Source organism: Aedes albopictus, chromosome 3 (genome assembly GCF_035046485.1).
Source record: "Aedes albopictus strain Foshan chromosome 3, AalbF5, whole genome shotgun sequence".
In the NCBI taxonomy this organism is placed as follows: Eukaryota; Metazoa; Arthropoda; class Insecta; order Diptera; family Culicidae; genus Aedes; species Aedes albopictus.
In genome coordinates, this window is record NC_085138.1 from 435,280,808 (window position 1) to 435,305,835 (window position 25,028).

General features: G+C 39.8%; 1 protein-coding gene across 1 annotated transcript in view; it reads right to left on the reverse strand.

Annotated features, from left to right (window-relative positions):
• The window catches only part of LOC134291056 (uncharacterized), a 31,687-nt gene extending 7,920 nt beyond the window's left edge, over positions 1–23,767 (reverse strand). The window contains exon 1 of the mRNA XM_062858336.1: positions 20,971–23,767. Coding sequence (XP_062714320.1) covers positions 20,971–23,767 — 2,797 coding nt within the window. The remainder of the gene's footprint in view (positions 1–20,970) is intronic.
• Positions 23,768–25,028: the final 1,261 nt, after the last annotated feature.

Sequence of the window (25,028 nt, forward strand, 5' to 3'; positions counted from 1 at the left end):
AACTCGATGATGGCTTGGATAAATTCTTGCTTTTATAAATCAAGTATTCACAGGATTCAGGACTACGGCTTACGTCGACAGAAAGATCATGAGTACATATTTGACGAGAAAGGCACTATCACCTCTAGGTGGATAAATCCGGGTTTTTTTTTATTAAAAAACCATTAATGGAATGCCTGGTGTCATTAATCCTCTGATAAATTTCTGGAAGAATGTCCCAAAGAATTGCTGATAGAATCACTAGAAAATTTCTAATGAAATTCATGAAGTAATAAATGATTTCTGACACATGCTACCGTGACGTTTCAACGTTTTGAATTCTTTTTGGTCTTCACTGTAACTCATAAATATGACCGTAAACCTCAAATTTGAAAAATTTGCTAATTCCGATTCCTTGTAAAATTTGCAGTAAATAAGATCTGTCGAACACTTAATTTCCTTGGAAAAGCTTCTTCAAAATGGAAATGAGTAGCGTGATGTTACAACGTTGTAATTGATCATTAATTTCGAACAAATGTATAATATGAAGCTTCATACTATCGTTTGAAAGTTTTATTCAAACTGAACTGAACAAACTAACTAACTTACTCATATCGAATATACTACGTGTCGATGGTCAATCATCTCAAAAACAAAGTCTTGCTGAAAGGCAAACCCTTCATCGTATGAGGTATACAGAACCATAAAAAATATACTGGAAATAATGTATGTCATGTTTTTTTTATTCTCGTGAAGTTTTCAAATTGGGAAACGAAATTTTAGTTTAGTTAAGACGTCAAACATCGAAGCTCTTCCAAAATATATCTTTGGAATAAAATATCTCAACAAATCCCATAAGAATTTGGTGGAGACATATTTGGTAGAGTGAGATTGTATGAAGCAATCCTTTTTGACTTTCTCGTACACTAAAGTGAACTTAAAGGCTATATGTTCACACAAAAAACGATTGGAGGGTTAAATCACATATAATTATCAACTCAGCTCGACGAATTGAGGTGATGTCTGTATGTGTGTGTATGTCTGTGTACAAAAATGGTTACTCACTTTTCAGGCACTTCCCATTGCCCGATTCATTGGATTTTAGCAAGAATCAAACCGAAGTTTTTCCGGATTGTTCTCTATAAAAAATGGTCCGTATTGGTCAAGGCGTTCCGGAGTTATGACCATTTCAGTGATCCGGACCAGTACCGGTAGAACTGGCCGTAAATAAAACTGAACCAAACCCTATTATGCGATGCAACACATCAAACTGCGCGGGTATTTGTAACCTTTAGTATAGTTGAAGAACTTTGCGAACATCAACACTGGATACAAGAAGATCTACGGCTTCGGCCCAAAACTCAAAATGCTGGTCTAAAATTCAAGATGGTGGCTCAAAAATTAAGATGGCAACTGTTTAATGCAGTTGTAGGCTCTAAAACCATGTAATGCCGTGATGAATTTTTTATCTTATTAATATGTATTTTAACTTAAAGATAGTTCTACACTGTTATTTACATTCAACCATGTAGATTGTCCAAAGAGATTGGGAAACTGTATTGTGAAAATTACTTCTTAGTAACTAATTTTAATATACGAATACGAAGACACAAGCCGTGAGCATAATTTGCTTTATCATTACTGCGGTATTATTACGTAGAGTTCATCGACCTGCTTCCAAAACTCAGTTGATCACATGTGTACCCGGAAAAGATTACATGCTATTACACACCACGTGGGGTTGCGTCTCCCGCAGCACAGACAATATCCGTCTTATCTATAATTAATTATATCATCAGGATCAACTCACTTAGCTTCTGTGCTTTTGCGGCACATCCTATAGGTACCCAACCAACAACACATCCTTATGACCAACGAAGCAGCCGCCCCGCCGAACCGACAAAGGATTTTCTCGTGCAAAAATCTGTTTCATTTCGCCGTGTGTTCCGTTCGTGTACGTACGTATGTCCCCTCGCTGCTTGCTTGCTTGCTTTCTTGCTTGCTAGGGCTTGGTTGCAGCAACATCCTCTTTAATTAATTAAATTAAATATACTCGAGCAAATCCTTCCACCATCCATTATGATCTCTTCTTCTTCGTTCTTTCTTTCGTCGTTTCTGCCTTCGCCGTCCTGGTTTCTCGTCGTTTAGTCCTGGTTCACATGCCAACCGCCACCGCCGCCGTCAACCCAGAAATGTTTCCCGGCTGGCGGTGGTACGGTGTTTCCTTTTGGTTGGTTCGTTGGCTGTGAAGAGCCGCCATGTCGCGTTCTGTAATCCTTCCGCTTCGCTGATGGTCTTGGTCCTCCACGCGGTGGGAAGATGCATGTTTCGTCGTCCTGACGAGAAGAGCGGCGAACAAAGTGGCAGAAGAAAGAAAACTCGGTGATGACGAAAAGCAGGATCCGGTAGAATTAGGTAAAATCTCCGGGGAGCGTCTTTAATGAGGGAGGACTTTATCCTGGGGGTAGCGAAGAAAAAAAAAGCGCAAGTTGGGCGGTAGGAATTTTCACGGGTGATGAACGAAAAGTAAGTAGTATGAAGAAATGGAGATTTGTCTGATAAGGTAGATTAGAGGTCCTGTAGGTACCTACAAAATTATCCTCTCTTTCCATCTTAGGAAAGCACCAGGAAACGCACCGAACCGAAAAGCCATAATCGAATTCAAATTTACCTCCATATTGTTTGTCTTTCCGGCCGACAGTCATGCCAGCGCAATGGTCAACTATCTGGCCTAGAGCTGGTTGGTTAGCTATGGCTTGAACCATGTGATGAGCTGTGGTGCGATGAAGGACCCAAACGAATTCCACACACGCGTCATGAACTTTCCATTTTTGAACCATCCCCAATCGTGTTGGATGACCCGAGTGTGGATCAACATCAAAATAGTGTCATAGTTGATTCTTTCGTGCAAATAAAAAAAATTTCCTTCAGAAATCCCTACAAATAAAAGAAATATTTCGGGAAGTCTTTGAGAAATTTGTCAAGGGATTTCTTCATAAATTTATTCAAGGATTACTCTATCTATCTAGTTCGTTTATTTATGGCTCAATCGCGTGTAACGCTTCACGGAGCCGAAATTCATTTTTTGTATATAATTACATACAACTTATTGCTTTCTTAAGTATGTTAGTACTGGGAGGAGGCCAGGGTACTCGTGGCTGCTCGAGGTTAGCGGGTCACATCATTTTGAGGAAAGGCATGGTGAGGATAAGGTTTCAGGGTTCGTTGTAGCACATCCGGGAGGTATCTTGGTTTCGGTATCGCCTCTGGTGGTGGCATGGGCTTGTCACGGATCCTCATCTGCCGGATGGCCAGGAACAAAACACAAAAGGACAAAACACAGAGAAAAAAAAAACTGAAGCGAAAAAAAACACAGGGAGATTAAACCTTTATACAACACATGCGAAGAAACTCATAAATGGACCGCATATAGATTAGATCGCGGGTTCCCAACACATCTCTTACTGGAACAAAGGGTTGTCTACCTCGGGCCTCAAGGGTATCCAATAGTAGCGCTCTGGAGGCGTCATTATCCGGGCATTGCCAAACTACGTGGTCGATGTCGTCATAACCGGAACCGCACTTAGTACAAACATTGCTCAACGCGAGGTTTATCCTGTGTAAATGCGCGTCTAGCGAGTAATGGTTGGACATAAGTCTTGACATCACACGAATGAAATTTCGACTTACATCCAAACCATGCCACCACGCTCGCAAAGAAACATTAGGAATAATGGAATGTAACCACCGTCCCAGCTGGCCATCTCGCCAATCATTTTGCCAACTTTGAAGACAACTCTGACGAACAAATTGGAAAAATTCATCATGTGCGATTCTTCTATCATAGATCTCGCCTTCCTGAGCGCCCACCTTTGCGAGAGAGTCCGCCTTCTCATTGCCATAAATTGAGCAATGTGAGGGGACCCATACAAAGGTAATCTTGTAGGATCTTTCGACCAGTGCACCCATCTGCTCCCTTATTTTTGTAAGAAAGTAAGATGGATGTTTTACAGGTTTCATCGACCGGAGTGCCTCAATCGAACTAAGGCTATCCGAGAAGATGAAGAAATGGTCTACGGGCATGTTGGAAATCATCCCCAAAGCGAAGTTGATTGCTGCCAGCTCAGCAACATAAACTGAACAAGGTTCCTGAAGTTTGCGGAAGGCAGTGGAGTTTTCGTTGAAGACACCGAAGCCAGTGGATCCATTAATGCGAGACCCATCTGTGAAAAATCTCTTGCAGGAATTGACATTTTGGTACTTTTCATTAAAAATGCGAGGAATAGATATACACCGAAGTTGATCTGGTATTCCAAGAATAGCTTCTTTCATGGACAGATCGTATTTAACAGAGGAACTGTCATTGGTGAAGTGTACACGAGGAGGATTATAACCTGCGAGGCTTATATCAGATGACATGTAGAAAAGATAGATTCTCATGAATTTTGACTGAGTGTTCAGATTGAGCATTTCTCCGAAGTTTTCGATAACAAGTGTGTTGCTCACTCCACACTTGATAAGTAACCTTAGCGAGAGCTCCCAGAAGCGGTTCTGGAGAGGTTTCACCCCTGCCAGGACCTCTAGGCTCGCGTTATGCGTTGAGTGCATACAGCCGAGGGCAATACGCAGACAACGGTACTGAATTCGTTCCAACTTTATTAGGTGGCAGTTTGCTGCAGAGAGGAAACAGAAAGAGCCATACTCGAGAACAGAGAGAATAGTCGTTTTATAAAATTTTATGAGGTCTTCCGGGTGAGCACCCCACCACGTTCCGGTAATTGTGCGTAGAAAATTGATCCTTTGTTGACATTTTTGCACCAAATACTTAATTTGGGTACCCCAAGTGCCTTTTGAATCAAACCAGACCCCAAGGTATTTCGAAGTCAAAGACTGGTCGATTTCTATTCCCAAAAGATTGAGTTTCAGTTGGGCTGGGTTCCGCTTTCTAGAAAACACAACCAATTGAGTTTTTTGCGGAGCAAACTCGATCCCCAAATCTCTTGCCCAAACGGACAGATTATCAAGGGAATTTTGCAATGGTCTTTGCAGCATTTCTGCATGTGGGCCTTTAAGAGAAACCACAGCATCATCTGCAAGTTGTCTTAGCGTGCATTGTCCTTCCAAGCAACTATCAATGTCTTTCACGTAAAAATTATAAAGCAAGGGACTTAAGCATGAGCCTTGGGGTAGGCCCATGTAGCTAATTCTGGAAGTTGTCAGTTGTCCGAGATTGAAGCTCATATGTTTTTCTGACAACAAATTATGCAAGAAATTATTTAAGAGTCCGGGTAGTCCACTATTGTGCAGTTTTTCTGACAATATTTCTATGGAAACTGAATCAAAGGCGCCCTTAATATCCAAGAAAACTGAAGCCAATTGCTCCTTTTCCGCAAAGGCCAGTTGAATATCTGTTGAAAGCAACGCCAGACAGTCGTTTGTTCCTTTGCCCTTGCGAAACCCGAATTGTGTATTTGAAAGCAAGTTATTCGATTCAACCCAATGGTCGAGTCGCGATAGGATCATTTTTTCCAACAATTTTCTTAAACATGATAACATAGCAATTGGGCGGTATGAATTATGATCAGACGCTGGTTTACCAGGCTTTTGAATAGCTATTACTTTGATCTGTCTCCATTCTGGCGGAACAATGTTGTTCTCCATGAATGAGTTGAACAGGTCTAGTAATCGTCTTTTCGCGATATCTGGGAGATTCTCAAGGATTACTCCACACACTCCTGAAATATCACAACGGGCTCTGTAGAAAATCTATCAAGGATTCTTTCGGAAATTTAATGCAGGGATTTCTTTAGATTCTCATATCTTCAGAAATTCCTCCAGCAATTCTTCCGAAAATCTTCCAGGGTAAGATATTCTGCCATGAACACCTTCGGAGATTTCTCTGAGAAATCCTTCAGGAATTCTCTCATTGATTCCATTATAAAGTTGTTGGTTTACTTTGGCATTTTCTCAAAAGTTTTCTAGAGATCGCCACAAAAAAATAATTTGGATTTTCTTTTTATAAAACCTTCTCTGGATTCTTTGCGATACTATTCCATAGAACTCTTTAGAAAATCCTTCAGGAATTCCTTTCCGAAAGTCTTCCACGGAATTTGGAACATCTTCCATACATCGCTTCAGAATTTCCCCTAGGATTTCCACAGTAATTTTCGATAGAGGATCCGTCAGAAATTTCTCCAATTTGTTTTTTCTAAATGCTTCGAGGGTCCATAAAAGGTTTTCCTCCTTGGATAATCTCAAGAATCCGTACGAGAATTATTTCAGGAAACCATGCTTCCAGCATTTTTTTTAAGAAAATCAAAGGTTCCTTCAAAAATTTCTCCGGGAATTTATTTTTAGAAAATCTTCCACTTACTCCTTCAAAAATTCTTACGGAGATTAGTTCAAAATTATCCCAGGGATTCATTTAGAAATTTCCTTGGAGAATCCTTCAAAATTCCTTATGAGATTCCATCCAAGGATTTCAGGTCCATGGAAACATTTCTTCCAAAAAATCCATGAATTCCTTCAGAACTTACTCCAGTAATTCGAACTTGATATCTTCCAATGTTTCTTAAAGAATCTTCTAAGGCTATTTTTTCAGAAATTCTTCCAGGAATTCTTTCAGAAGTTTATCCAATGCTTCCTTTAGATACTCCCTCTTCAAGAATTATTTTAGGTAGATTTATATGGTTTCCTTCTGAAATTACTTTAGATATTCTTTCAGGGGTTTGCTTAAAAGACATTGGAAATTTCTCCAGATTTCTTCAGAATTTTCTATTTTTTTTTCAAATGTTCTTTAAAAAATGTTTCATTTGGTTTCTTAAAAAAAATCCAGATATTCCCTCAGATTTTTTTTCAGGTAGAAAATGCTTAGTTTCTTTTGGAATTTTCTTTAAAGTTTCCTAGGGATTGCTCCAGAAATTAAGTTGGATGTTTTTATTAGACCCTCCTTGGATTCGTTTCGATATTGCTCCATAAAACTTTTCAGAAAAAATCAGAAAATCATTTCGGTACGTCTTTCACAGATTTCTTTTGAAAGTTCTTTAAAACATTTTCCATGTATCGCTTCAGAATTTTCTGCAGAAATTCCACCAGAATATTCTTAAAGGATCCTCCTGAAATTTCTCCAAAAAATCTTTATAAAACTTTCATGGGTTTTATTTGAAAATCCTCCTTAGTTTTTCTGGGGAATCAATACGAGAATTCTTTCAAGAATTCATCCACGAATTTATTCAAAAATGCATTCAGCGACTTTTCGAGAAAATCAAAAGATATCAAATAATTTCCTTAAAAAATCTTCCACCTACCTCTTCAGTAATTCTTACGAAGATAAATTCAGAAATTCTTCCGGGGATTTGTTAAGAACTCTCTTTGGACATTCCTTCAAAAAGCCTGATGAGATTTCTCAACAACTTTGTCCATGGAAAGCTTCTATGGATTTTTCATCCATGGATTCCTTCAGAACTTACTCGTTTAATGCGGTCTTTAAATCTAACAAGGTTTTATACAGAACTTCCTCTGGCTATTTTTTTTAATTATACCAGGAATTCATAGGCAAAAAAACAGAGATTCCTTCAGATATTTCCTCTCCATGGGTTCTTATAGGTAGATTTCCACCAGGAATTATTTGATAAATTCTTCCAGGGATTTCTTTAAAAATCATCTGAAATTTCACCAAGGATTTATTTAAAAACTAGTTCGTAGATTCTTTAATATGTTTTTCCATTGATTTTTTCAGAAAATTTTTCTGAATTCCTTCAGAAATTTTTTCGGATATTTCTTCAGCAATTCCAATCAGGAATTGTTCTGGGGATCCTCCAGATTTGATTTTTAAAAATTCCTCTGAAAAGCTTCATGGGTTTTCGTAAAAATTTCGCCTTAGATTTTCTCAGGAATTCTTTCAGAAAATCATCCACGGATTCATCAAAGAATACATTCAGCAATTTTTTTTTAATGGAAGGCTCCTCCAAAAACTTCCCCAAGGAATTCTTTAGACAATAATGCACAGATTTCTTCAGAAATTCCTAACAAACATATTTGCTGCACAAGGGTGGGAAAACTACTCATAAGCAAACTTTAACTTTAGAAACTATTATACAGCTAGTTCTGTTACTTGGGTTATAACGAAGATTACTTGGGAAGTTCTTCCAGAGATTTGTTTATATATTTCTTAGGAGATTCCTTTAAAAAATCCGTTTGAGATTTCTCTAAAAAAAATGTCCATGGAAAACTTCTATGGGTTTCTTAAAATAAATTAATTAAAAGATTCGTCCAGAACTTACTCCAACAATTCGGTCCCAACACAAAGGTTTCTCACAAAAACTCTTCCGGCTTTTTCTAAAAATTCTTTAAGAAATTTGCAGGGCTGTCTTCAGATATTTTCCCTCCCAGCGTACTTTTGGATAGATTTCGATGATTTCTTTTGAAATTACACCAGGAATTACTTTAGATTTTTTTCCGGGGATTTGCTGAGAAAAAAAAAACATCGGGAATTTCTCCAGGGAATTGAGAAATTATTTTAAAGATTCTTAATTTAGACGAAGAAATTTCTCTGGCATTTCCTCTTTTAGGGATAACTCCAATAATTTTCCCAGGTACTCTCAAAGAAATTGATTCAAAAATATTTCCTGAGGATTTCTACGGACATTATTTTAAAAACATTTCACGAGTTTATTCTAGGAATCTCTGCAGATGCTTGTCTATGCGTTTTTTCAGGTATGTATTCAATTTTTTTTTCAGAAATTCTTCCAGAAGATTGTTTTTGAAATCGTCTAAGAATGTAACAAAATTCCTTATGTTTCCTAGGGAATTCCGCCAAGGATCAACCGAGAAGTTTCCAGGAAGCCCTTACAACATTTCTTCTTGGATTCCCACCCACGGATTTCTTCGAATGTTTCTCCAGAGATTCATTAAAGATTTCTACAAGAATTTTATTGAAGATTTTTTCGCTATCAAAAATTCTTGCACCCAAATGTGGGATTTTTCTGAATTGTATATAAACGTTCATGCAACTATAGATTCAAGCTGGCACTTCAGAGGAGAGGCTCTCTTCCTGATAACAAAGCCCTTAAGGGTTTATTTCAAAAAATCCTGCGGGATTTCTTCTGAAGTTCCTTTGAGGAGATATTTTTTATCTGGTCTCTGGACTTCTTCAGAATATCAGAGATTTCTTCATAAATTTCTTCTCGGGTGATTTTTTTGGATTTTTTTTTTATTTTTTACAGATTCTAGAGGAATTGCTACGATAATTCTTCCTGAAGTTTCTCGAAGAATCCTTCGTGGAATTCCTTCAGTGATTAACAATGACATATGTACAATGATTTTTTTTTTCAGAAATTGCTCTTGCGGTTTCATTGAAAATGTCTCCTGGGATTTCTTTAGAGATCCCTGCAAAATTTATTTCAAAATTTCTCCAGGGATTTTCAAAAGTTCTACTAGAAAGACCACAAATTACTGAATTTTTTTTGAAGAAATCCATCATTGAATTTCCAAGAATTTTTCTGAAGGATTGCCTCAAAAAATCCCATATAAAGTTTTAGAGATGCCTCTGGAAACTCCCAGAAGAAATTATTGATTTTTTTGGTATAATTCATGGAAAAAGTCATTAAAAAAACTGCTGTAAACTTCTTGGAGAAATCCTACTTTAAATATCTGAGGGATCAATGGAGGATTTTCTGAAGGAATTCTTGGAGTTCTTCTGGAGATTTGTGTACACAAAAGTCCTACGAAAACAATACAAAAAAAAAACCCTCAAGGAATTCTTTTAGAGATAGAAAAAATGGATACCTGGAAGAACTGAAGCATCCTGTGCAAGTAGACATAGAAAAATTTATAGAAAAAATCCATTAAAAAGCTAGGTAATATTTTTTACAGGAATTGTTTGAAGAATCTTAAAAAAAAGTGAGACTGCTGGAAGAGATACCTAATAAATGTCCAAAAATCACTAAATAAATAGAGTAATACCTGAAGGAACCTGAAATGCAATCCAATTCAATAATTATTAAAAAAGTTTCTTTAAAAAAAATCTGAATTTCTTAAGGACAAGGTATTTGGAGTACATAGCTCAAAATTTCTAGAGCACCGTTTTTTAGAACCGTTGAACGGATTTGGATGAAAATGCATCACGCTAATTGTTCAGTGGTTGTCAACAGCGTGATGCATTTTCATCCAAATCCGTTCAACGGTTCCAAAAAACGGTGCTCTAGAAATTTTGAGCAATGTACTCCAAATACCTTGTCCTTAAGGCAAACCCTGGAGAAATTTCCAAAAAATATCTCAGAATCTTTGTGAACCATTTCTCCTATAATTGCCATACAATTCCAAGAAAAAAAATCTTGAAGAATTTCGGAAAACTCCTGGCAAAAATCCTGACAATATTTGTGGACGAATTCCTTCGGAAATGTTTGAAGAAATATAGGAAATAATTCTAACGTGTACTTAGACAGCAATCTTTGAATGAATTTTCTGTAGAATGTTTCACCAAATCGCAGGAGGGACTTTGGAAGAAGGATTTCTTCCAAACCGCTTTCAAATTGTTTTTTTTAGGTATTTTTATTTTTTTAATACTACAGGGATTGAAATTCTTTCCAAACTTCTCCAGATATTCTTTAAGAAGTTCTTTCAGTGATTTATATAGAAATTCGCGCAATGATTTTTTTTTAGAAATTTCTCTTGTGGTTCCATACATCTCGTGGAATGTATATAGAGATCCCTGCAGAATTTGTTCTGATATTTCTCCAGGGATTTTCAAAAGTTTTTCAGAAACTCAACAAAATTACTGAACAATTTTTCATTGAACTTATCAATGAATTTCCTGAAAATCTCTGGCGAATTTTCTCCAAAAATCCCTTAAAAATACTCCTGGAGATACTTTTTGAAACTCCCGGAAGAAATCCTTGTTTTTTTATGGGATTCGTTGAAAAAATAAGCAAATACTGCAGCAATAATCATGGGAGCAATTCCTGGATGCAAATGCCTTGGATCCCAAGTATCACACTTGTCACCGAGAGTCAGGGCGGCGCAGGTTTTTGGATTTGCAGAAGTCATTGTGACTTGCTTCTAGCAACTAAGTATTTATTTGTTAGAAGTAAGCCACTGAGGGATCCCTGGAATATTTTCTGAAGAAATACTAGAAAGTACTCCTGTAGACACTTCCAGAAGGAATTTTTTACACAATTTTTGAAGGGATTTGTACACAAAAATTCTAAAACCACTTCCTAGAGAGGAGGAATTCTTTAAAAAACCTCTGATGGTATCACAAATAATTGTTTGAAGGAATCTGTGAAATAATACCTGGAAGAACTGAAGCACCCTTTGCAAGTATTCAGAGATTTCTTTTCTTACAAATTCCATAGAAAAGGCTTTGGAATAGGTTTTGGTGTTATTTCTGCAGAAATTGTTGAGATAAATCTTTGGAAAAAAAAATCGGAGAGAATGCTGAAGGAATATCCAAATTAATTCCCAAAAAATCCCTGAATAAATAGAGTAATACCCGCAGGAATCTGGAATGCAATTCAAACAATAATTTCTGAAAAAGTTTCAGGAATTAAAATCTGAATTTTTAAAGAAAACCCCTAGAAGAAGTTCCTACAGAATTTCCGAATCTTTGTGAAATTTTTTTTCCTAGAATTGCATCGAAAGAAGAAGTATAAACATTTGAAGGAATTCTTGCAGAAACCCCAAGAGAAATTTCTAGAAGAATTTCTTGAGAAATTTCGGAAAAAAACCTGAAGAAAACTCCTAAAACCTTAAGAAAACCTTATTTTGAAGAAATACATGAAATAATACAGTGATACAAATTCGTTTAAACGCACATACTGCTCATAACATTATCTTTATGTAACTGCATAATAACATTTATGATAATAACGCTCTAACTATCACTAGTAATAGTACTTGTTGAAATGTATATTGATATAAAAAATTGTGACGTATTTTGCCAATAACGAATATGGAAAAACCGAAAAAAAGTGCATTTAAACGAATTTTCCTCAAAAAATTAAACAGTCTTCCCTGATAAAAGTAAAGCGAATTGAAAAGAATTTTTGCAATTTTTCATCGCAAACAGTCTATTAGTTTTACCTCACGCCAATTTGTCAGGAAAAGGCCTACTTTCCCACACCAAATTAGCGTTGCGTTTGCGTTGCGTAATGAACCATTACAGCACTGTTTTCAGTTTTGGTCAACTTCTTGATGCTTTCTGGATGCAGGTTTGAAAAATTGTGACAACTGCACAGTATAACCTGCTATGATCAGACTTCCTTAAACATGGCTATAAACATCAGTGTGCAGTTTGATGGGAAAGTTTTGTTAAAAACTATCCTTTAGTGGTAATTTATGAAATTGCAAAAAACGTTGTACGCTCCTCGGTGCAGAACTCGATTTTTACAGCACTCGTCGTAATTATCCAACTCGGCAAGCCTCGTTGGATAAATGTACAACTCATGCTGTAAAAATCTTCATTCTGCACCTTGTTGCGTAAATTACTATTTCGTCACTAGTGCACCCAAGCAACACGACTTGTTGCTAACCCAGTAACAGCAACCTTAGTGTAATTTATTCACTGTCCGTATCACGGACGACAGAACACAATTGCTTCTTCTTTGAAACCCAAAAAGCGCAGATTCTGAATTCTTATGCAACATAAACGAGGAGGAATGATAAAAAAGTTGGGAAAAGATTTTGTCCAGACTCGAACCATGGACACCAGGAGTATTATCTACTCACCTTACATACTACACCAAAAGCTCTGTGAGAGAATCGATGCTCAACACACCATAGAAGCTACTGAAGTTACTTGTTACTTTATTGCACCTTCTTTGTCACAAGTTAGAGAACTGTCAAAATGAAAAGACGCTCAAGTTTTCTGTAACGCATATGGAACCTAATCTGAACAAACAAACCAGAGTTAGATGTTTAATGCATGTTACATAACACATTTATTGTAAGCTGACTGTATTATCACTTGCGAGCAATACGTAAGCTCCGCCTCCACAGATCGATGTCAAACACGTGGTAATTTGTGATTTCTATGAAACAAAGTCGCAACTTTACGGATTTCGGAGTTTAAATGCAACTCAATTGACAAGATGGAAGTTTCGTGTGCTTCTAGTGCAACTCATTTAGCATAGAAAGCCACAATCTGCATGATGTTGCAGGTGCTGCTTGGGCAGATAGTACATTGCGTGAGTGTCTATCAAAATATATACCAATAAAACACAGATGATCTTAATGTAAAGTTTACCGTTCAAAAATCAAGTGCGTTTAAACGAATTTGTACCACTGTACAAGGCTGTACTTATGTCGCAATGCTCGAATGAATTTCCTATAGAACTCCCCAACGAATCCCAGGAGGATCTTTGGATAAAAATTTCTGAGGAAACCCTTGGACCAGTTTCAAGAGTATTTTTTTGAGAAATTTCTCGAGAAACTCCTCAAGAAGTGCCAAGAAAAATTCCCGTGGGAATTCCTGAAACAATATCTGGAAACCCTTATGAAATTTGCAAAGAAATCCATGGACAGTTTGAACGAATACTGAGTTTAATCCACAGAAATCCTACGGGGAATTTACAAAGAAATTTCGGGTGGTGCCATGAAAGAAATCCTCGAGAATTTTCTTGAAATTTCAAAAATTCTTTCGAAACTCATAAAAGGAACTCCAGCAAAAATGTCCATTTCGCAATAAGTTCAGAATAAAATCGTGAAATAATAATGAAAGAAAGGGTTTTCCCGGATTAATTCGCACTAGAGAAATAATTTCTTTGGGGGCATACCAGTAGGGAAGTAGAACCATCTCGGCAAGGGTCTTATTTTGGGCTCTGTTCTGCTATTGATACAATTTTTGGAACGTGATGAGATACGTATAGTATCTAGCCGTGTACAAAATTTCAAGTCAATTGGTTTGGAATTGACTGAGTTATAGCGAAGAGTGCCCAAAATACCGGCCGCTGCCCAAGTGGTTCGCTATATAGGGGGCGCTGAAATTTGAAAACCTTGAGAAATCACGTCTGACTGTTCTATATTACACAGAAAAAAATGTTTAAAAGTAAACGATACGTAAATCGTGATTGCTGTAAATTTCAACGGATTTAAATGAAAATACGATTTAAATTTGAGTTGAAATTGATGCACATGCCTGGAGCATTGAAAAACACGCAATTTCACTCTTTTATCGACTCAAAATTCCATCAAAGTGCGTTTGCATCTTCGGATTTATATATAAATTGAAAAGCATCCGATTTTCCATTAACTTAGCTTTAAATTTCCAACCGTGTAAATTTACATTTCGCTTAGAACTAATGCAAATGGCGTCATCTGTATCAGTTTTGTTTGGCCAGCGACCGAGAGAGTTCATCTTATAAAAAGCACCGGAAGACGCGCTAATTGTAAGTTTTGGGCCGCGATTTTTTGTAATTTAGAACGGGACGCGAGTGTAAAAAGGATTATGGCTGCTCGGCCAAGTGTAAACTACGATGTATGCCCATCGAATCTGAACAAAAATCACTCATATTAGTGGCACTTGTAACTACAGTCTCCGCGCATCTTCCGGTGCTTTGTTTTGTGATTCGCTTGCGTCGTGGACAGGAATGATGGCCCAGTTTATGATGATTCAGGGATTTGTCCCTTCACGTAGGGATCAGCGCGTCAATTTGTTTTCGATTAGATCGGTAGCAATCCAAATGGAGCAGAATATGAATTGAGCAAATCGTTTAAATTTAAACGAAGTTGAATTTTACACGACTCACTTTTTAGCTCGTGTAATTTTAAGATCTAACGCAATTTTGCGTTTATTTCGATGCTCCAAATATGTGCATCGAAATCAACGCAAAATTACACGAAAATTTTAACTGTGTAGCACTTTAACTGTCCAATGTCGATCATTTCATCTTAGGGACCGTCCATAAATTATGTAGCATTTTCTCATTTCTTGTTTCTTTATTTTGTCAATCCAACGTAGACTAGTACATAGACATAAACATATACATAAATTTTGTTTCTATTTCTAATAAACGCATTTTATTATTTTTTATAGGGGTCTAAAAAGCAGTTCGTTCAAACTATGCGTGTCTATTTCTGTTGTTATTGAAATATTGTTTCAGATTATGCCGAGACATTGTAAAGTCAATCATTTCGCAATGTTCATTATAGATTGACATCATTTGATTAATTGGTCCAAATTTAGCGTAATCCGTCCGATTATAACAAGTTTTAAAAGGTGTTCGACTACGAAGACCCCGTGTAGGCGCATAGAAATTGAATTTAGGGGGAGATGGAAGTCTCCGAAATTCCTACAAGCCATGTATTAAGTATAGGAAAATAGGCTACGAGGGGGGAGGGGATGTTTAAAAATGACCCAAAAATCCTACTTTATTTCTGGATGCTCCCTTACTATCACACCATTTACCTTCATCCTTATCTTCTTCTCTCCATGTTTTATTTTTTTGTTTTCTATCTGTCTATCTGCTATTTTCCTAAATTTATTTTTATATTTTTCTTTTATTATTTTTATTTCGTCTTCTATCTTGTGTTCTTTATAATTTATCTCTTCCATTCTTGCAAAATTTCCGGTGGCCAAATGTTGAATGACGTGCACAATGACTGTGCTGTCCTAATCCCTCAAAGAAAATTTTCGATCTTGACCCCAGCTCGGGTTAATCTCCACCTGAAACCGAACGATTTCGGAAGATTTCCCCAACCGGAAAGGTGCGGCGACCAACGCACGAACGAACGATCGAAACATAAGCAGACTCCTGTTCTGGTTGAAGGTCTGTGCATTTCGAAACCTTTTTGGGAGATTTTGTCGAGCCCAATTTAGCCAACGGGGACGGTCTTCTGGATTTGGGATTTGCCAGATGGAAGAGAGTGCGAGAGCAACGACAATGTGTAGGTACCTGGGGTGTGCGGTTCGGGTCTTCACGTGTGGAAAAGTCGGAAAATTGCTTTGGCTCCCGTTGTTGGAAAAGCAAACCAACTCTGAGGATTTCGGATAGTTACGGACGACGACGTTAGCGGTAACGGGTGGCACGTGTGGGCTTGCAAAAGATACGATTGTACGTCGTTTCCCGGAAAACCATTTCCCGGAAACCCGTTTCCCGGAAAGCCATTTCCCGGAATGTACCGTTTCCCGGAAAACCATTTCCCGGAATGTACCATTTCCCGGAAAACCATTTCCCGGAATGACCATTTCCCGGAAAACATATTCAATATCAAAAAAACAACATTTCTATTATTTTAATTATTTTGTAAATATTTATTTGCATAAAAATAATATTATGTACTACTCTCAATTTGTATTATTTTTTTTATGACGAGTATTATGAATAATTGAAAGCTCTTAATTACGGTATGCCTCCACAGCTAATCGGAGGGACAAGAACATTGCCATTATCACTTTTCCAGTTTTTGATCTTACGAATATCAAAGACTCCTTGTTGGTAGCCTAAGTATTTGTCAAAAGTATTGCGTTCCTCTTCCTTGAAAACTAATGTTTGTTTCAAATAACTGTTATAGAAGTATAACTTTAAAGAACAGCCTATGTTTAAAAGAAGGGAAAATATTCGATGAAATAGTTAGCAGTTTGATCTCGATAAACACGAAAGAACGGCATATGCGTAAAAGAAGGGAATATATCATATGGAAATATTGCTAGCTTAATGATTGTATAACATTTCGCCGAAAATCATTTCGCGGAATTACTTTTCGCGGTGTAACATTTCGCGGAATGACATTTGGCGGAATGAACCATTTCGCGGAATGCACCGTTTCGCCGAAAACTATTTGGCGGAATGTACCGTTTCGCAGAAAATCGTTAATAAGAGCAAACAATTTAACTTATCGAGAGACAACATCATGATGAGATTCAAAATTCACATGAAAAATGAAATACTTCAGATCAAAAATTCATTTTTGTAACAGTATACTTTGAAAGAACAGCCTATGTATGAAAGAATGGAAATTCTATGATAATATTAATTTAGCAGTTATGCCAAAATAAGTATAGTGCATACAATTTATAAAAGAACAGTTTTGACCAGATGAAGGAAAAGTTTCGTATTGAACGCAACAGCATGTCTGTTAAGAACAGCGTTTGTTTGAAAGATGGAAAACCCGGTGATACAAAAATGAGAATTTTTCCGAATATCTATTACAACAGTTTGAGTTAGTAAGAACATACAAACAATAAATAAAAAAGAAATCTGGGAAAGTTATCACTAAGGAGTGTTACTTGGCTTAGGGGTTACGCGGTCACACTGTTTACAAATAGCATCATTTTGGCATAATTACAATGCTTTCAATCGATAAAGGTGAAAGTGTGGAAATTGATAAGCAGATTCACTTCCTGAATTATGATTCTGGGTCATTAGACCGAAGGAGATTACACTGAATGGACGTTGGGTCGAACAATCATTGGGCTGAATAGATGTTAGATCAATAAGATAACAGGCCTCGAAAGATCTAAAGAACATATTTCCCACAGAGTTAGCAATAAGACCGCCAATAGATAACTCCAGTGCAACTTGAATGAACAGCCCTTGATTTAAAGAAGGATAAATCTCTAACGTCAGCAGCCTGGCCACCAAAAAACTCATTAGCAATGTTACCATAGACAAACAGGCGTCTCACTCTACTCACTTCCCATCGTTTTCCTTTTTAACGGATTATTCAAATATTCTGTACTTCGCAAATCGCTTGCTCATGGCGCTTGCATCGTTTTCACTCCTGTTTGACGTTTGCTAACTACCGCCATCTACTCAGTAGGTTTGCGAACCACGTCGGAATTAGCATTGGGCGATTGTGTTTTCGTGGTGATGATCTTGTCGCATTTTGTTCCAAGTGTTATTCTATGGTGTTACCGTAATCCGGGGTGTCGGGATCCAACGTACCTCGTATTAGTGGACTGTATGTGGGGGGATTCCTGTACCCAACATCAGTGGTGGTGCAAATGGCGAATTCCTGGGTGATGGGCTATTCGTCTGCTAACGGCGATCTCCAGAAGACCTTATGATTCCTTGGGACGACTGGGAGCTTCAGAGGGGTTTCCGGCTTGGTTTTTACACACAATACACGAATTCACGATTTAAAACACACTGCACATATATTGAAAAGACTACGTAAAGATATACATTTATTACTTAAAAAACTACTGACACGCGTGCCCTACTCTTTGGATGCTTATGATTAACTAAACCTAAATTGCCTTACAATCTAATTCGTTCCCTCAATCTCTCAAGCAGCATCCCGATGCGATGTTTCCCGATCAGGAGATAAAGAGATGAGAGAGGCATGAGTTCATCCTCATAATGGGAATCAGCCGTGTGGAACCTATTGTAATCTCTCGTGCTCATCTGTCTATTAATAACTCGTCGATGGTAAAACAGATAACTGCCAGGGTTGTAGTTGGTGGTGAGCTACTCTCCAACATTCTCACCCACCCAGAGATGTCCAATTTCTGAAAATATACAAATCCTCTTCGACAGGGAAAGGGAATTGGGAAAGGATCTGACTACTTGTCTGTAACGGTAATTTCCTCACCATCCAAATAAGGCAAGAAACAAAGTTTTTCTACCGAGCGTTTCAGCATACCGTTGACGGTTTTCAAGGTCACCACCCTAACAACGCCATCAGTCCCAGGATGTAGTTCGTAGATTCGTCCCATCTTCCAACGTGACGGTGGTTGTTTGTCATCCTGAATGACTACTAGCTGGCCACATTCAAGTTTTATTGGTGGTTTCCATCGCTTTGTACGAGCCTGTAGAGTATGCAGATATTCTCTGCGCCATCTCGTCCAAAATAGTTGCATCTTCTGCTGCATCTGCTGTATTTTACTGAGGCGATTGGAAGGAATGTCCTCAAAACTAAGATCTGGTAGAGCTTGAAGAGATGACCCGATCAAAAAATGAGCTGGAGTCAACGGTTCCATGTCATTCGGATCATCTGACATCGCAGTTAGAGGTCGCGAGTTTAAACATGCCTCAACTTGCGCAAGTAGCGTTGTTAGATCTTCTGGGGATTCAGGGTTTTCGCCGAGAATCTTCAGCAGATGATGCTTAGCAGAACGTACAGCTGCCTCCCATATGCCGCCGAAATGTGGTGAGCCTGGTGGAATAAACCGCCACTCCATACCTTCATTGCAGCAGAATTTCGCTACCGCTTCCTTGTGGCCCTCATCGGATAATAACTTGAAGAGCTCTTGAAGCTTGTTTCGAGCCCCAACAAAGTTTGTCCCATTGTCGGATTGTATAACAGCACACCTTCCTCTTCGAGCCACGAAGCGACGAAGTGCCTGGAGGAACCTATCAGTGGACAGGTCAGTCACAAGTTCCATGTGGACGGCCTTCGTACACAAGCAAATAAAAATGGCAACGTAAGCTTTAACAGCAGGACGCCGTGGAGCAGGCCGAACGTAGATGGGTCCGAAAAAATCTACTCCAGTCTTCAAGAAGGGCCTAGACACGGTGATCCGAGACGCTGGTAATTCCCCCATAAATTGTTGTACAGGTGTTGGCTTCGCTCGATAGCATATTTTACATTTGTGCACAATCTCTCTTGCTACATTTCTGCCACCTAATGGCCAGAAGCGGAGTCTAACTACTCCTAGCAATAGCTGTGGTCCTGCGTGGAGTAATCGTACATGATGATATTGAAGAAGCATCCTAGTGAGCGAATGTCTGGCTGGTAAGACAGCTGGGTGTTTAACTTCTTCCGACTCTTCCGATTTACCGAGCCTTCCACCAACTCGAATGACACCATCAGTTCCAATGAATGGGTGAAACCATCGCAGACGTGATTTCTGGGAAACAGGACGTCCATGGGAAAGGGCATTCCATTCTTCAGCAAATGTTTCCTGCTGCACGAGACGAACCAGCAAAAACTCAGATTCTCTTAACTCCTCAGTCGACAGATAACCGTGGGTTTTACGATCCTTCTTCGGGGTTTTTAGTAGCCTCATCAAACGAATCCAATAAGCGGTTTGACGAATTAGCTTGCTGTACGATGAGTATTTTCCGATGTAGAAGTCGTTGAAACTCTCCTCCTTCGCTGCTCCAAAGGCTACTGCAGTTTTTCTTTTTTCCGTTTGTTCCAAGTCCGTTGTTGAATTCTCTGGAGGAATCGGCCAGTTTACTGAGTCCTCCTTCAACCAGGCTGGTCCATGCCACCATAGTTGGTTTTGAATGATTTCCCTTGGCGGTATGCCTCTTGAAATCAAATCCGCAGGATTGAGAATTCCTGGTACGTGTCTCCATTGGCCTTCAGTCGTAATCGTCTGTATTTTTGTCACCCTATTGGCCACAAACGTAACCCAGGTCATAGGAGGCGCCTGTATCCACCGGAGCACACAAGTGGAATCTGTCCAAAAGTATACTTCACATTCTACGTTGATAGAATCCCGAACCTTCTCGAACAACTGCGCGCCAAGAAGCGCTCCACAGAGTTCTAGTCGTGGAATCGACTGGTTTTTTAATGGTGCAACCTTCGATTTTGATGAAAGTAGTTCAATCAAAACTCTCCCGACTAAATCCATGCTTCGTACATAGATGCAACAACCAAAAGCCTTCTCGGAGGCATCTGTGAAACAGTGTAGCTGAATGGAAACCGCATTTGGAAGAACTACGCAACGTTTCACCTTTATCTCGTTCAAAAGCGGCAATTGATCGTAATATTTCTTGAAGGTCTCACCCACCGTTGACGGCACCGCTTGGTCCCAGCCGAGTTTTTGTCCATCTCCATCTAGTAGTGTCCACAATCGTTGCATTATGACCTTGGCTGTGGTGATAACTGCTCCTATTAATCCCAATGGATCAAACAACATAGCGATAGCTGATAGAATCTGTCTTTTGGTGAGTTCTGCAATCGCCTCTATAACAGGAAAGTTGAACTCGAATCTGAAGACGTCTGATTTTGGCATCCAAGAAAGTCCTAATGTTTTGACCAACGGATCCAGGTCTAGGCTAATGCTGTCTGTCTGAATCGCCAAATTGTCTTCAGAGACACCCTCTAATACTTCGGAACAGTTAGAAGCCCATTTCCGCAATCTCATTCCTCCGCTTTCAGTCAGCTGTTCTAGTTGATGACGCAGCTCCCTCGCCTCCTCGATGTTATTTGCTCCTGTCAAGACATCATCGACGTAAGTGTCCTCGTGGATTGCCTTCGCTGCTAGTGGGAAGCGATGTTCTTCATCTAAAGCCAATTGATTTAGTGTCCTGGTTGCCAAGAACGGCGCTGATTTGGTCCCATATGTAACAGTACATAGTTCGTAGGCACTAACATCCTCTGTTGATGACGACCGCCACAAGATGCATTGTAAAGGTCGATCCTCTTGGCGTAGGAGAATTTGCCGAAACATCTTTTCGACGTCAGCCACCATCATTATTTGCTTCATGCGACACCGCAGGATTATCGAACGAAGATCCTCTTGAGTAGTAGGGCCACACAGCAAACAATCGTTGAGAGAAATCCCGGTGGACGTCTTGCAAGAGGCATCAAATACCACCCGGACCTTTGTCGTTGTGCTCGCCTCCTTTACGACAGGATGGTGGGGAAGATAACACCGGCTTGTAGAATCTTCGTTTGTAACCTTCTCCATATGACTCAACAAAAGGTATTCCTCCATAAAACTGGAATATTGTTTGGCTAGGCTGGTATCCCTTGCAAGTCTACGTTCCGTAGCGAGCAACCGCCGTAATGCTATGTTCCTCGACTCGCCAATCCGAGCAATCATTTCGTCGTTCTTCGGTAGTGCTACTGTATAACGACCTTCCTCTGAACGTTGAACCATGTTCCGAAACAGATCTTCACATTTCCTTTCCTCTTTCGAATACGCCTTTGAAGATTCCAACTCCTCACACTTCCAAAACCTTTCGATAAGGTCCTCTAAGTTGTTCGAAGACGAGACATTACAGTTCACCCGTAGAGAATGTTGCGAATTAGAAATTCCTCCGCCAATCACCCAACCGAACACAGTTTCGCTGATTGTTGGCAAACGCTCTCCTAACGAAACTCTGCGACCCGTGTGAAACAAATCAAAGAAGCATTCGATTCCTAGAACTACATCCACCGTGTTGGGTTGAAAGAATGAAGGATCCGCCAACACAAATCCGCTTGGAATAGACCACCCTTCCGTATTCACTGTCGTTGTTGGTAGGTTGACAGTGACTTTAGGCAGGACCAAAAACTCCATTTGCCGAGAGAATTCAGTATTCCTGGACAACACCGTCGCCAAGATGCAATGCTTGACCCTTGAAGCAGATTGACCAATACCAAGAACTGATACATCCACGTTGTTCCGTTGTACACGCATGCGTTGGCTGAGCGATTGGGTAATAAAATTGCTCTCTGACCCTGAGTCTAGGAGAGCTCTTGCTGGGAACCGATTTCCTTCATCATCCTCCAGTAGAATGATCGCCGTCGCTAACAGGACTTGTGATGAAATTTGTTGAGCAACGTTAGACACCACAGTGTCGGTGGCTGCCAGGTTAGCCATTTGAGAGGTACTTGCGCCGTTTGATGATCCTTGGGTTTCCTTTGGGTTGGTATTGTTGACCTTGGTAGGTGGTATAACCTTACCATCCTGATCCGACCTGAAGCATACTAGGGTGTGATGCCTTCCCTTACATTTTCGGCAAGAGTACCTTGACTGGCAATCCCTTGCCTGATGGCCAAGCTTGAAGCAGTTACGGCACAAACCATTAGCCTTCAAAACTGCATCCCGTTCCATAACAGTTAATCTTTGAAATCCAGTACACTGATACAACAGGTGGCTATCCTTACAGAGCACACAGCGTCCGGCTGAGCTCTGTACCGTGCTATAGCTAGATTTCACCGATGCAGCCTTCGGTTTTGTGGGTGCTTGAACTTGAGAAGGGTTTTTATCCGTTGGCTTCGACGGCATGGATTCCAGTATCCTTACCCGTCTGTGTAGGAAATCTGTGAGGTCCTTCACTGAATCCTGATCCTTAGAGGCCGACTGTTCTTCCCAACTCCTTCGCGTTACTGGATCCAACCTTGTTGTGAGGAAGTTGACGAGAAGAAGATCCTTATAGTCACGAGATTGAACTACTTGATCCAGAGTTTGAACTATCCTTTCGAATCCTTCAAGAAGGCCATGCAGTTCAGTCACGGATTCCCTTTGAAGAGCTGGCAGTTTGAACAGAGACTGGATCTGCCGCTTCTTGAGCACCTTACAGTTATCGTATCTTTTCAAGAGCAAATTCCAAGCAACTTGATAATTTGCCTCGGTGAGGGGTAACGGATCGATCAGGTTTTTGGGTTCCCCTAGCAAACAACCCTTTAGGTAGTGGAACTTTTCTACCTCAGGAAGTTCCGCCTTGGTGTGGATGAGAGATGTAAACAGATCCCTGAAGCTTAACCAATCGTCCACGGCTCCATTGAATGTTTGTAATTTAATTTGGGGAAGCCTAACATGGTCTAATCCTCCGAATGCAGAAGTGTCGCGAATGGATTGATCCTGTTCCCGTGGCGGTTGACGCTCCCGTGCTTTATCAAGAAGAAACGCCTTCACTTCGTAATAACGATCGCTGATTACCTGTCTCTCCTTATCGTATACATCGTCTTCATCCTCAAACTGTGCATGATCCCTAACTAGCACTAAAGTTTCCGAATACTTCTCCCACAACCTGTCTACCCTATCTAAACGTAATGTTATCTGCGTGGTAGATGTTTCCTCCTTGAACTGTTCCACGAAGCGAGATATATCGCAGAGGGAAGACTGGATGTCCTTCAGTTGAGCCTTCAATGCCTTCAACGTTGGTGTGCTCTTGCTCGATGGCATAATGGTGTGACGTCACGTAGAACCGGTAAGAGAACGAATGTGTTGGTGTAGAAATCCGAAGAGCCTAGCTTCGGCGGACATATACTGTCTTAACTGACCTTTGAACAGTTAGCAGGTGCTAAACCGAAAACTCCAACAATTCACCAGCAATCCAGTAGCAGCGTTGTGATGTCACAGACTCGTTGAATAACAGCTCAAGGTCAAATCAAAGTTGCGGGAAAAGGAGGGTATACCATGTAATATCTGACGTCCTAGGCCTCGGCAGGCCATATACCGTGTATCTCACCTTTGAAACTATATAACGTAACCAGCAGGTGGTACACAGCACGCTCAGTCAATCGGTAGAACACTCGCTCAAGTAATCGTCATTCACACGTCAGCTCAAAGTACGTCGAAGGAACAGGAGGAAGAGAAAACCCTTATGTAGTTTCCAGAGACCAAAGCTTCGGAGGACATACACTGTTCTAACTCACCCGTGAGAAAAAACAGCTGCACCAGTCCTACGAGCTAGGTATCCGACATCGAGGTAGATCCGAACTGCAGATAGCGGACTTGTTCTTACGAACAGTTCTCGTATGCAGGGATTCGTAGCAAAATAAGTGTCGAAGAGGTTTAAATTTCATTAAAAACGAGCAATATCTATTTGCTAGCTTCGGCAGTACACTATTCTAAATAGCACTCACCACACCGGGCAATAAATCACGCTGCCTCTTCATGCGACTGCTCCCATGCAAGAACGTAGAGCTGCTAGCTGGAGGTCATCGACCTCGTTGTACACACCAGTGATCCTTCACCAGTATGAGTAGGCCAAATTGGGGTTGACCAAATCGTCCAAATCGTCGAACGATTCCGGGTTGTCCTTATCGTTGATGTGTGTTGGCTACACACCATCCAGATCCAAAGAGTAGGTTTCACTGACCGGATCCGACCGGCCCGTCCGGTGTAGAGCACAGTGGAGAGAACGTCGAAATGTGGGTGTTAGATAACAAAAACCATGGCTTCGGCCAGACATACACTAATCTATTCAAGCTTACCTGTGAAAACAGAGCTTGCGGCGGGATTAGTGTCCCTGTCCGCGCATTCCAGATGACGTCCGACGTAATATTCAATGTCCTGTGCTTCCAGTGTCCTTCCAGAAGATTCCTTTGTTCGGTGGTAATGGCGTGCGATGGCGTGCGGTAACGTGCAATGGCGTAGTGCTTCCAATTGTTCGTCGAATTGAATTGGGGTTCCTTTGTACCGGCAACTCGACAATGGCTAT